Source organism: Rhineura floridana, chromosome 11 (assembly GCF_030035675.1).
Source record: "Rhineura floridana isolate rRhiFlo1 chromosome 11, rRhiFlo1.hap2, whole genome shotgun sequence".
NCBI lineage: Eukaryota > Metazoa > Chordata > Lepidosauria > Squamata > Rhineuridae > Rhineura > Rhineura floridana.
The window spans coordinates 67011709-67025747 of NC_084490.1; the positions used below are offsets into that span (position 1 = coordinate 67011709).

At 42.4% G+C, this 14039-nt stretch overlaps 1 protein-coding gene across 1 annotated transcript in view; it reads left to right on the forward strand.

The window, feature by feature from the left end:
• Positions 1-2797: 2797 nt before the first annotated feature.
• INO80C (INO80 complex subunit C) overlaps positions 2798-14039 on the forward strand; it is a 44202-nt gene continuing 32960 nt past the window's right edge. Inside the window, exon 1 of the mRNA XM_061590089.1 lies at positions 2798-3093. Within this exon, the coding sequence (XP_061446073.1) occupies positions 2893-3093 (201 nt within the window). The 5' untranslated portion in view covers positions 2798-2892. The remainder of the gene's footprint in view (positions 3094-14039) is intronic.

Genomic DNA, 14039 nt, shown 5'->3' on the forward strand with positions numbered 1-14039 from the left:
GCAGAAGGTCCAAGGTTCATTCCCTGGCATCCCCAGTTAAAAGGATCTTAACTGGCAAGGTGAGAAAATGCATTTGACCAAGATCTGAGAGAGCTGTTGCCAATCAGAGTAGACAATTAAACTGCACAGATAAAATTAGATAATTAGACAAACCATCTTCATATTAGGATTGAATCTAAAAGCGCTGCCAACATGATCTCAAGGCTGCAATGCTCAGCACACTTTCTAAGCCTTTGAAGGTGTGTTTAGGATTGTAGAGGAAAAATCACTTCAGAGCACTTTTAGATTCAATCCTAATATTAAGCTGTTTTATCTAAACTACGACTGTAAGGAGTAAGTCCCTTTGAACAAAGTGACTTACTTCCAAGTAAACATGTATAGGATCACAATGTAATACTCCGAAGTTATGACTTAATAACATTCTGCAGTTATGAGTTGCAAAAACATGTTTTAGATTACAAACCTTTTATCCCAGCCCTTGCTATGGATTTCACCTAAATCAACTGTAGGGGACAACAGAAGGTGAAATGTCAAGAAACAACTCTAGATGACTTCTCACTAGGTGCTTGGTGCCTAATCTGACACTTTGGCAATTTCTATAATGTAGGTTTTAATATTCTGAAAACCATGACTCAATTGCTAGAATGAGAACATAAATCTTGAGCCCTAAAATCACTTATTAGTAGACCAAATTGATCTCTAATAAATTAAAAGCATGTAGAACTGTAGCAACTCTAGAAAACAATGGCACATTCTATAGGTCACAATACAAAATAGTTACGCTTTTAATTTATTTATTTATTTATTTGACTTAATAGTTGCTTATCTGGCTGAATTGTCAGCCACTCTAAGCAACGTACAAAGCAGAACATGTAAACATCAAAACATTAAGAGACTAACAATAAAAACTAACAATAATATAGAAGCAACAAGTGCCAATAACAACAGGGCTTCTCTCCTGTATAGTCCAGAGGTGTAACTACAGATGGAGGTTCCTGGTATAAGCATCGAACCAGTGTGGTATAGTTCATTGGCTGTTCTGATCACTGATAATGTCACTTTTGAGAAGAATAGTGTGTCCGTGGCCCAGAGCATCTGTTGTATTGTAGGATGATTGCAGATGGAAACAGTCCTGTGACGCAGTCTTTCCACTAGGATCCTCCTTCAAGCATCCCTGCACATAGCGTCTTTGGAGCTTCAGATATGACTGAAGACCTTTCACTCCCAAGGCTCTGTCAAGCTACAATGACTTTGGATTGGCATTTTCAAACACTTGACAGTCTATTCCCAAAACCTGCAGAGTAAGGCTCTTGCTTCTCAATGTAAATGAATTCTTTCCTTTCATATTTGGCTCTGATCCATTGTTCTCGTAGCAGCAGTCAGTCAGAAAAAGTTGGCTTGTAATAAAATGGTGGGATTTTTGATTCATATTTTGCTTTTGAGGCATTGTTTCCACAGGAAGCCATAAACTCAACTTGTGCATTATCCCACTCATCCAAACAGACAGATTTCACTTTGCTGGCATGTGGGATGTTGCGATGGATCCCTGAACAATTTAAGCAGATGAACACTCCTAAAGTATGAGATGCCCAGTCTGGATCGGGCGCCTCGCAGTCCGCACACGCGTCGTTGCCCTCCTGCTGGAGCAAGTCCAGCAAAGCCTTCTTGCTCTTCTCTTTCGCCATGGGGGGGGTGTTCCTCAGCGATCTTTGCTGATCGGGGGGAGCTTCTACTTACAAGCCAGGAGGGAGGAGAGGGAAGGATTGGAGATTGGGAAGGGATGCTTCATTTAGGACGCCGCCGCCGCCGCCACCCTGCTCTGAGGGCAGGGGGCTAGCAGAACTTAGGGGTGGGGTGGGGGGATGGCACGGTGGTGTCCTTTCGCCCGCCCTCCTTTCAGCATCTCTTCTCCAAAGGCGCCGGTAACAGCGGCGGCGGCAAGACCGCTTTGCACGGGGGAAGGTTCCGCATTCCTCCAGCCGGAGCGAGCATTCTGCCTGCTCAAGCAAGCACGCAAACCTGCTCATACCACATGGGCTGTAGACATGTACACTCACATAACTTAAATCACTCTTCACCTGGCATTTGTGGCTGCCGTACATACACTTTGGTGAACACAGTAACTAAACTGTCACAGAACACCTTTTGCATTAGAATGAGACTGTAAAGATTCTGCTTCTGACAAAGATCTCTGCTCAAAACACATATGGCACTTTCCTGAATAAGCCGCTATCAGCATCTGCAATTTTTGTTCATTTGCTGCCATGATTTACTGCTTCGTGAGCAGCTATCTCGGGAGGGGGGGTACTAAATGACAAGTGGACACGTTCAAGGGATCATTAATGCCGGTCGTCACACTTAACGCCCCTCAAATAGCATCTGCATAAGTAACATATGGAAGTTACGCTCATGAAACGTGGTGCTGGCCACTGAATCGAGCAGTTTTGAAAGCGGGATTAGGCGAATTCATGGAGGACCAGTCTACCAACAGCTATTAGTCACTCACTACAACTAAAGAAGAATCGCCATATTCGGGGTGGGGACCTTTCATAATCCACAGCTGGGCAACACCTTTATTTCATTTACCATATCTGAAGGCTGTATACCTCTGAATACCAGTTTCTGTGAAACAAACAACACGGAAGAGCTTTTGCTTGCTTGTTAACTCCTTGCCTGTAAGTTTTCATGAAACAACTGGCTGCCTACTACAGGAAGCACGGTGCTGGATAAGAAGAACCATTCATTGGTCTGATCTTGCTGGGTTTATGTACTGTAACAGAACCAGGCCATCTCCATTAGGACAGCCAGCCCGCAGTACGCATGCGCCGACAGCCAGCTGACGAAATGAGGAAGAAGGATTTTTCTGACGACAGTTAGGAGATCGTCGTCACAATGGCGGCTTTAATCCGCGACGTCGTTTCCCCGCCAACCGCACCAACACCGCCAGCGCCCTCGCCTGCTGCTCCTCCTGGACCAGGAGCAGGAGCCACAGTGGTTCGCGGCAAAAAGCGTCCCTCTAGCCCTGGGAACGGCAGCTCCGCTAAGAAGAAACGGCTGGCGACGCCGGGTGGCGGCGGAGGAAGTTGTTCGCAGGTACTGGCTGGTGAAGAAGTGCGGTAAGGCGGCTGTGCGCGCGAAAGCGAGGGGGTAGACTGGCCCACATGCTTTTCCTGGAAAGAGGTAGTGCATGTGTACCTAGAAGTTTGCTCTGTTTTTTTTCTGGGACCTTAGACTCAAACTTACATGTTTCACAAACAAAACTCCTAAAGAGAAGTACCCCATTGAATTCAGTGGGGCTTACTTCTGAGTAAACCTGCATAAGGTTTGGAGTGGAAGTGGTAACTTTCCCCTCGATCTCAGGTGTGTATGCGTTGGAGGTAAAGGATGTGCGGTTGTTTACCAGCTAGTTTCGAAACAACCTCTGAAAATTTCATGGAAAGTGCATGAAATCCTTTATTGTATTCAACACATCACTTTTGTATCTGGATTGAAATACAGTTTGTTTTAAACATTTAAAGTGGCATAATTCCTATAACAACCCAATTCTAAGTATATTTATGCAGATACATATCCTACAATAGGGTTTTTTTGTTGTTATGTGCCTTCAAGTTGATTACAACTTATGGCGACCCTATGAATCAGTGACCTCCAAGAGCATCTGTCATGAACCACCCTGTTCAGATCTTGTAAGTTCAGGTCTGTGGCTTCCTTTATGGAATCAATCCATCTCTTGTTTGGCCTTCCTCTTTTTCTACTGTTTTTCCCAGCATTATTGTCTTTTCTAGTGAATCATGTCTTCTCATTATGATGGGAAGTATGATAACCTCAGTTTCATCATTTTAGCTACTTTTGGTTTAAATTTCCCTTTCATTTCTCTAATTTTTTGGAATAGGGCTCTTGTTCTTCCCTTTTGTCCTCTCTTATTTCTATACAATAACTAGTGACAGTTCTGGTTTAATTTGTTCTGACACCCAATTATTTGTCTTTTTCGCAGTCCATGGCATGCACAAAGCTCTCCTCCAACACCACATTTCAAATGAGTTGATTTTTCTCTTATCTGCTTTTTTCACTGTCCTACTTTCACATCCATGCATAGAGATCAAGAGTACCATGGTCTATGTTCCTGACTTTAGTGTTCAGTGATACATCTTTGCATTTGAGGATCGTTTCTAATTCTCTCATAGCTGCCCTCCCGAGTCCTAGCCTTCTTCTGATTTCTTCATTATTGTCTCCATTTTGGTTAATGACTCTGCCAAGGTATTGATAATCCTTGACAAGTTCAATATCCTTATTATCAACTTTAAAGTTACATAAATCTTCTGTTGTCATTACTGTAGTCTTTTTGACATTCAGCTGTAGTCCTGCTTTTGTGCTTTCCTCTTTAACTTTCATCAGCATTCATTTCAAATCATTACTGGTTTCTGCTAGTAGTATGGTATCGTCTGCATATCTCAAATTATTGATATTTCTCCCTCCAATTTTCACACCACCTTCATCTTGGTCTAGTCCCACTTTCCCTATGATATGTTCTGCGTACAGAGTAAACAAATAGGGTGATAAAATACATCCCTGTCTCATACCCTTTCCCTATTGGGAACCAATCGGTTTCTCCATATTCTGTCCTTGCCTCTTGTCCAGAGTATAGGTTGCGCATCAGGACAGTCAGATGCTGTGGCACCCCCATTTCTTAAAGCTTCTACACAGTCAAAGGCTTTGCTGTAATCTATAAAGCATAGGGCGATTTTCTTCTGAAATTCCTTGGTCTGTTCCATTATCCAGCGTATGCTTGCAATATGATCTCTGGTGCCTCTTCCCTTTCTAAATCCAGCTTGGACATCTGGCATTTCTCGTTCCATATATGGTAAGAGCCTTTATTGTAGAATCTTGAGCATTACTTTACTTACATGGGATATTAAGGCAATAGTTCGATAATTACTGCATTCCCTGGGATCCCCTTTCTTTGGAATTTGGATGTATATGGAATGCTTCCAGTCTGTGGGCCATTGTTTAGTTTTCCATATTTCTTGACAAATTTTTGTCAAACTTTGGACAGATTCAGTCTCAGTAGCTTGTAGCAACTCTATTGGTATGCCACTTGTTCCTGGTAATTTGTTTCTTCCAAGTATTTGAAGAGTAGCTTTCACCTCACATTCTAAAATTTCTGGTTCTTCGTCATACGGTTCCACCATTAATGAATCTGTCATCCTGGCATCTCTTTTACAGATTTCTTCAGTGTATTGCTTCCATCTTCCTTTTATTTCATCTCGATCAGTCATTGTGTTCCCCTGTTGATTATTCAACATCCCTACTCTTGGTTTAAATTTCCCTTTAATTTCTCTAATTTTTTGGAATAGGGCTCTTGTTCTTCCCTTTTGTCCTCTCTTATTTCTATTCAATAACTTTTTATTTATTACATTTATATACCGCCCCATCGCCGAAGCTCTCTGGGCGGTTTACAGCAGCTATTGTAATAGTTCTCTTTGTCCCTACGTACTAGTTGCTGTATTGTTGCATTTAGGGTTCTTACTGTGTTTTATCTCCTTTCGCTTTTGCTTTCCTTCTCTCTTTAATAATTTTAAGAGTTTCTTCAGTCATCCATTGAGGTCTTTCTCTCTTTTTAACTAGAGGTATTGTCTTTTTGCATTCTTCCCTGATACTGTCTCTGACTTCACTCCGTAGTTCTTGTGGTTCTCTGTCAACTAAGTTTAAAGTACAAGTAAGCTAACATAGGATATTATTCAGAACATTGCCACCTGAACAGCAAAGGGAAATGTCCCTACTTTAAAAATTAGGAAATGGTCTGCGCTGTACTGTGTGTGTAAATATGGAAAAGATTTACTTGTGGTTGAGTGTTATACTTATAACCAATGTGTTCTACTTGGAGCTGCCTTTGAAGACAGTTCGGAAACTGCAGTTGGTGCAGACTGGGGCAAAACAGTTTGAGGACATAAACCCAATTCTGGCACAACTGCACTGCCTACTAGTTGTTTTCCAGGCTCAATTCAAAGTGCTGGTTTTGACCTATAAAGTCTTTTGTGGCTCAGGACTCCAATACCTCAAGGACCGCCTCTTCCTGTATGTACCAACCCAGACTCTGCTTTTGACATCAGAGGCCCTTCTTCGTGTGCCCCCTCCAAAGGAGGTGCAGACAGTGGCAACATGAGAACAGGCCTTCTCAGTGGCGGCCCCCTGTTTGTGGAACACTCTCCCCAGGGAGGTACACCTGGCGCATCTTTAAGCCCCAGGCAAACACGTTTCTCTTCTCCCAGGCTTTTGGTTCTTAACTTTGGAAGGCTTTTGAGGGCTTCTGTTGTGTAGAAGAGTGCTCCACCGCCATATATACTGTAAGAGAGAGAGAGATCTTTACTTTACTTTTAATTTTTATTAATTCTAAGTTGCTTTGAGTGCACAAATTTGTGTAGAAAAGCAACTAACAAATGTAATAAAATAAATGAATAAATAAAATTTTCAATAAATTTTAAATAAATAAAAATGCTGAATATAAAACAACCTTCACAGAGGAAAGCATATCTGTGTTGCATGCAAGTACATTGGAATTGAACAAATATAATGAAAGCCCAGAGTTAAGGAATACTTATTTGAGTATTTTTTTACTATTAAGCTTGTATTAAAGATTTGGTACAATTCAGCTGCACTCATAGTGAGCTAGAAGCCACTGGTTCAGACACTAACTTGAACTAAATTGTCTTAAGGCTTCCTCAAACCTCCTTTTTCAACTACCCTTTCATCATGTTTGTAAACATTCCACTCTACTTCATCAATAGCTAGCACGCCAATGGGCCAGGATTTGGGGAGATGTAGTCCAGCAACATCTGGGAGGAAGGGTGGGATATAAATCAAATAATAAATTAAATACATACATACATACATGTTCTCCACTCCGATCTAGAAAAGCAGCATCTTCACACTAATAGACAAGGAATTAAATTAGGGTAGGCCAATGTATTAACCTGCCAATGTATTAACATTGAAATCATTCATTGTGTAAGACAGGCAACATGAGTTGGACATCCAAGAGATTTCTAGGGCTGCAGTGTAAGCATGGGTTTCTGATTACACTAGTTTAGTACTCCAAGTATGCCGTTGGGAAAGCAGATTACTAATGATTAATTGTAATGTTCATTTCCATATGGATAAAGTGGGTCCCTGCATGTAGACCCCTAGGGAGTCTAAAAGGGGTGGTGCAGTGGAGACATCAAGGTGGGAGAGAGTATTCCCTTTGTTGAAAAATACGGGAGGGGGTCAAAAGCCCTGTTAGTCCCCCAGTACCCCTAAATTGGCACCCTCTTTCTATAAATGATATGTCTGAGTGTGCAACGTGGAGGGTTGTGTGAGTGCATTATGCAAGCCTGTATGGGGTGGGGAACTTGCAGTCCTCCAGATGTTGTGGAACAACAGCTCCCATCATCCCTGACCACTGGCCATGCTGGCTGGGGATGATGGGAATTAGTTTGTGGAGAAATGTTGTATATCTGCCTGTTTATGTTTGTAGAAAAGAATCTATTCTGTGAGCTCTGAATGACATGGGGCCTTGTATTGTTGTGGTGCTACAGGCCTGCTGAGCAGTGACTGCTAGGTGACAGGTGTGCAGGGAGAGAGGCACCATCGCTTTGAGAATTTATTAAGCAGGACCTGGATCTGATAAGCACATAAGAAAAGCCTGCTGGGTCAGGCCAATGGCCCATCTAGTCCAGCATCCTGCTCCCACAGTGGCCATTCTGATTGATCTGGGAGACACCATTGGCTAGAGATTCCAGTCAGTTGGAAATTAATTGTCAGGAAGGAGAGCTGGGAGCTGAGAAGAAAAGGAGTTGGTTTATGAGTCTAGTGTGAGGAATAAGACCAGAGAATAGTTGAGGGGGGGGGAAGGAGACCTGTATATTAATACCCAGTGTGTTGGTAATACTTTTCTGGGGAAGATCAGGATAAAGGAGCCAGTGACTTGGTTTTAGAGGCTGCCCTATGTAAAGATCTTACCAGAGGAAGGTGACACAAGTGGGTTTTTAATGTTGGATAAACTGTCCACAGTAGGGCAACAGAGGAGCTCCGGGGTACAGAGGCAGATTGTCCCCAATTGTGTTAGAGGCAGGTGTCAGCAACGGTGTCTCTTGAGTCTTTAAAAACTGTCAACAAACAACTAAAAGTATCAGTATTCTGTTTTGTAAATAGTATCCCTTTTAAAAAAAACCAACAATCTTAGTTTAAGGTTTATCTTGCCTTTAGTGTTAGTGTCCATCTCATGCCGAAGCCTACTATACCAACTACTAGGAAGTTTTGAAAGCTTTCCAAGTGAATTCGTGGCAGCAAAAAATGAAAGACGCACAGATACCTAAACCTATGTTTATGCATAGTGAAGCAGAGGGAACCATTTGTCCCTGACAGAGGCCAACAATGTGAGGAGAGCCACAGGTTTCCCATCTCTGGTCTTCTGTGTCTACTCTTTCTCTGAAGATCTCAAGGATTATGCCGTGTTGTACTCACAGTATTGAGCATAGCACTGCTTACTGAGAAGAAAAAAGGCTTCACGCTATTTAACAGATTCTTTATCTGTAGAAATCAGCAGATGAAGCATGGAGATAAGTATTAAGGCCTCTTAATTTCTACAGACCATGCTGCTTGTTGAAGGCATAGGAGCTTAGGCTGGTCATAAAGTTGGCAACTCTACCTGTTAAGAGATAGTGACTGGCCCAAAATCACATAGTGAGTTTCCTGGCCATTGTGAGAATTTGATCCTGGTCTCCCCACTATAATAGAGCTGCTGTATTCTTCATTGGATTTTATTTTTAGTAAGAGACTGAGGTTTCTTCCTGAAATTCACATGTGTTACCTTCAACTGTCATAAAATAGTCCTCCCTATCTATATGCCTCTGATTTTCCATACAGAGTTTTTTCATATATCTTTTGTTCCTAATATTACCAGATCCAAAGGTTCCATAATCTTGGATAATTGCTCAGAAGATGGAAGTTACACCAGCATGATTTTTTTATTTTACTTATTTAAAAGATTTCAGACACTGCCCTCACAAGGTAGTCTACAAAATGTTACAAATAAAAATAATAAAATAGTCCATGAATCCAAATAAGTTGGAAGCAGCAGTGGTAAAAGGCCTTTTAAAGCACAACACATTAAAATTACCTACAGACAGACTGGAATAAAAGTGTCTATGGACTACGCGAAGGCTGGGAATAGGGGCCATGCATACTTCCCTAAGAAGAGAGCTATAGTGATTTCGTCTGGATGTAAACAAAACGTGTCACTGAAGCAAGGCCAGGTTTTTCCTAGATAGGCTAACTACCTGCAGCCTCAAGTGAGTAAAAAGCACTCCTGACCACCAATGTGACCTGAACCTCTGTGAACAACACTGAATCCAGGAAGACTCCCAGACTGTGTACCCAACTCCTCAGGTAGAGTACAACCCCAGCCAGAACCAAAGGCAAATCTCCATCTATATCACAGTTTTCCCAACCCAGAGCACCTCCAATTTATCTGGATTACATTGCAGCTTCTTTGCTCACATCTGTCCCCAAACTGCGTCCAGACACCTGTTTTGGTTTTCACCTAATAAGCTACACCTGCTCCAATTCCTGTTTGTAGAAACTATTAAAGATGTGTACAGTTTCTCTATCAGCTCCTGGATTCAGTTGCGTGTATGGTAGCTGCAACTTTACAAATAGGAATGTAATCTAAAAATGAACAGTCTTGTGCCCCAAAGAGGATTTGTGGTATATTCAGTCTGAAAGAGGCTGTTCTGGCAAATTGCAAAGAACAGCTTCCTAGTTCCTTTGCAGTTGGATTACCCATGCCTTGGAACCAATCAGTAACAGATTATATAATTTTATCCATTTTGTTGCTTTAAGAATTTAAAATTGGAAAAAACATGTCTATTTTTATTTTTACTTTTAAAAAAGTATAAAATGTATTGGTTTCTCAACACAAGATGGGATTGCCAACTGGCTAAAAACAGAACATGGTCTGATCCTGTGCCTTTTATTGACAGTAGCTTGATTTGCAGAAATCAGGACATCCTGAGATCACCTGAGAATATCTACAGATCAAGCTACTGTTAAACATAGGAGCGAGGGCCAATAAAAATTGGCAACTCTAAGATTAAAAAAATATTTCAGATGGAAAAACAGACAGATCTCGCACATAATACAAATCTAAATAATAATAAAATCTTACATGATTAAGTATATTTACCAACCCAATTATATCCAAGTTTATTTGGTGTTAAATCGTGATAACTTCAACGTTCAGTGGGGCTTATTCTAAAGTAAGAGTTCTCAAGATTGCAGCATATACAACATACCTACCCAAAACAATGTGAAATCATTCTAAAAGTGCAGTTCTATGTATGCTCAGAAGTAATTGCCCACGACAGCACAGGCTGTGGCTTGCACTGTGAAAGTGAGGTGTGGCTAGCAAACCAGCCCCTCCTCCTTTCATCCTCATCACTGCCACCAAGTGGATATCTTTGTTCCCTGGCCACTTCCACTAATCAGCCCTTGTTGTGGTGAGTGGGCTTGCGTGTTCCAATGAACCCTGTGAGTGATGCCTTTGGGAGTCATGTACTCCCAGCAGGGTCACCCATGGCAGTAAGGTCAAGGGAGAGGAACCAGACAAAGAACGATCCAAGAAAGTCCTCAACGGCAGAAGAGGTGGAGGATAACAATGTGTACATTACAATGGCTGTGAAGGCGGATGAAGGCTGCAGCAGATAAAAGACTTCCAATCGTCGTGGTATCCATGTCATTGGATCAAAGCCTTTTTCTGTCAAGATTGTGTGTTGATCGTCATGCACTGATCTCCCCACATAAAACAAATTCACACACAGGCGTCTTCCAAGCAAAGACCTTATCTTGGAAGACAATCTTACTTGGCCACAAGTGATTGCCAATGAATGAATGACTCTATGTAACTTAAGAAGAGCCCTGCTGGATCAGACCAGAGGCCCATCTATTCCACATCCTGTTCCCACAGTAGCCAATCAGATGCCTATGCAAAGCCCACAAGGGAGACCAGCATGCTTCCCACTGGCATTCAGAGACATGCCAGAGCAACTGGCATTCAGAGACATACAATACCGGAGGTAGAACATGTAAATGTAAAAATGTAAATTTAATTTTTAGGTCGCCTATCTGGCCGAAGCCACTCTAGGCGACGTACATATTAAATTACAATAAAATACAATAAAATACAATAATTACAATAAAATACAATATAATCAGCAGTAACAAAAATAACATATGCAGTACACAACAACGGGCATTCAGTATGTAATTAGCCCATCCCGGCGGTCCCAAAGGCCTGTCCAAACAGCCACGTTTTTAAGGCTCGGCGGAAGGTATCCAGGGAAGGGGCATGCTGAAGTTCGAACGGGAGGGAATTCCAGAGAGTGGGGACCGCCACCGAAAAAGCCCTCTCTCTAGTCCCCACCAACCTAGCTGCTTTTGTTGGTGGGATTGAGAGAAGGCCCTGCGTGGCTGATCTTGTCGGGCGGCATAATTGGTGATGCTGGAGGTGCTCCTTCAGATAAACTGGGCCGAAACCGTATAGGGATTTAAAGGTTAACACCAACACCTTGAATTGGGCCCGGAAAACTACTGGAAGCCAGTGTAGATTGAATAATACTGGCGTAATATGATCATGGCGATGACTGTTTGTAAGTAAACGAGCCGCCGCATTCTGTACCAGTTGAAGTTTCCGGACCGTTTTCAAGGGTAACCCCACGTAGAGCGCATTGCAGTAGTCTAATCGAGAGGTGACCAGGGCATGTACTACCAGTGGGAGCTGATGAACAGGGAGGTAGGGTTGCAGCCTACGTATGAGGTGTGATTGGTACCAGGCTGCCTGGCTCACTGCTGAAATATGAGCCTCCATGGACAGCCTGGAATCAAGAACAACCCCAAGGCTGCGGACCTGGTCCTTCAGGGGTAATTGTACCCCATTAAACCTCAGGTCAACAGGACCCAACCTTCCTCTGTCTCCCACAAGCAGCACCTCGGTCCTGTCAGGATTTAGCTTCAGCCTGTTCCTTCCCATCCATCCACTCACGGATTCCAGGCACTTGGACATGGTCTCCACAGCCAACTCTGATGAGGACTTAAACGAGAGATAGAGCTGAGTGTCATCTGCATATTGGTGACACCGCAGCCCAAATCTCCTGATGATGGATCCCAGCAGCTTCATATAGATGTTGAATAGCATGGGAGAGAGGATAGAACCCTGTGGCACTCCACAAGTGAGAGGCCAAGGGTCTGAAACCTCATCTCCCAATGCTACCTGTTGATGCCTGTCAGAGAGAAAGGAACGGAACCACCGTAGAACAGTGCCTCCTATTCCCAGTCCTTCCAGGCGATCCAACAGGATACCGTGGTCAACGGTATCAAAAGCCGCTGAGAGATCCAGGAGGACAAGAAAGGTGAATTCTCCCCTATCTAATGCCCTCCTCATATCATCCACCAGAGCGACCAAGGCTGTTTCATAGCTGTCATACCTAGTACCCATTGGTAGACAACTTCATGGAGGGTAAGGCTAATTCCATTTTAAAGCTGTCCAAGTTGGTGGCCATTATTACATCTTCTGAGAGCAAATTCTACAATTTAACTATTTATGTTTTTTCTAAATGATAAACTGATTAATTAAAAAACCTTCAAACTGTATACGTCACTGAAATAATTTTAAATGACACATAAATTCAGTAAACTTTAAAAGCAAATACTAAATTAGATCTGGATAGACTCATCTAAATTAAAAAAAGGGTTTAGCAGGTGTCTAAAACTATAACAAGGATGTCTGCCTAATGTTAATAGGCAAGGAGTTCCAAAGCACTGAAAGATAGATTCCTAATAAATGCAGAACAAACATTATATGGTACTTGTAAAAGTGTGAGCTCTGCAGATCAAAGCGAAGTCGGTGCATGTGTGGCAAGGTGATCCTTCAGGTAAACCTGTCCCAAGCTGTTAAAGCCTTTCTACACTAATGATAACACCTTGAATTTGGCCTGGTAACAAATAAGCAGCCAGTGCAGATCTTTGAAGAGAAATGTAATATGCTAGTAGGATCTGACTCCCATCAGCATTCTGATGCAGTATTCTGCACTAATTGCAGTTTCCAGACCAACTACAAGAAAAGCCCCACGTGAGTATATTCACTAACAGGCAAAAAACCTTGTGGTTTAAGAACGTACCTATAGCCCACAGATATTTCTATCAAACTTTAAAAAGCAGGGAAACTAGGCAGCTATAGAGAATGCACCAGGAGAGCATGAGACCTGACCTCTCTGAGTTATTGTACTGCCCTACAAATTTGTCAAAATGCAAACACAATTTGGGTTGCTTTCACAGTACAATCCCTTCCGGTGTAGCTGGGAAGTATTTAGTAACATGTGCCTCTGAGTATATGGTGAGCAGGGGAGAAGGAAGGGGGGGAGGAAGGGGGAGGACAGGAGAGGAAAAGGAGGGGAAAGGCAGGTCTGATCATTTGCATGCCTATTGAGTTCAATGGGATTTACTCCTATGCAGTCATGGTTAGCAGGGCTGTGGTGTCGAAGTCATGGAGTCGGAGTCAGGAGCAATTTTGGGTAGAGTCAGAGTCGGTAGAAATGTACCAACTCTGATACCGACTCCGACTCCTTCATAAATGGCAAATGTATATTAACTAGTAATAACAAATTTACTGTAGTAAAATGGTAGCACAAGGCATTTCATTATCACAACGTGAATCCAGAGATTGGAAAAGTTACTTTTTTAAACTACAACTCCCATCAGCTCCAGGGATTGGGCCCGTGGGAGTTGTAGTTTAAAAAAGTAACTTTTCCAAGCTCTGGATTCACGTGCTGGTGATGAAATGTCTTGCGCTACCATTTTACTACAGTAAATTTGTTATTGCTAGTTAATATACATTTGCCATGTATGAGGGAGTCGGACAGTAGAAGAATAGAGGATTCGGAGTTGAAGGTCTGGCGTACCGACTCCACAGCCCTGATAGGTATAGTATAGGTAAAACTGACCATGTG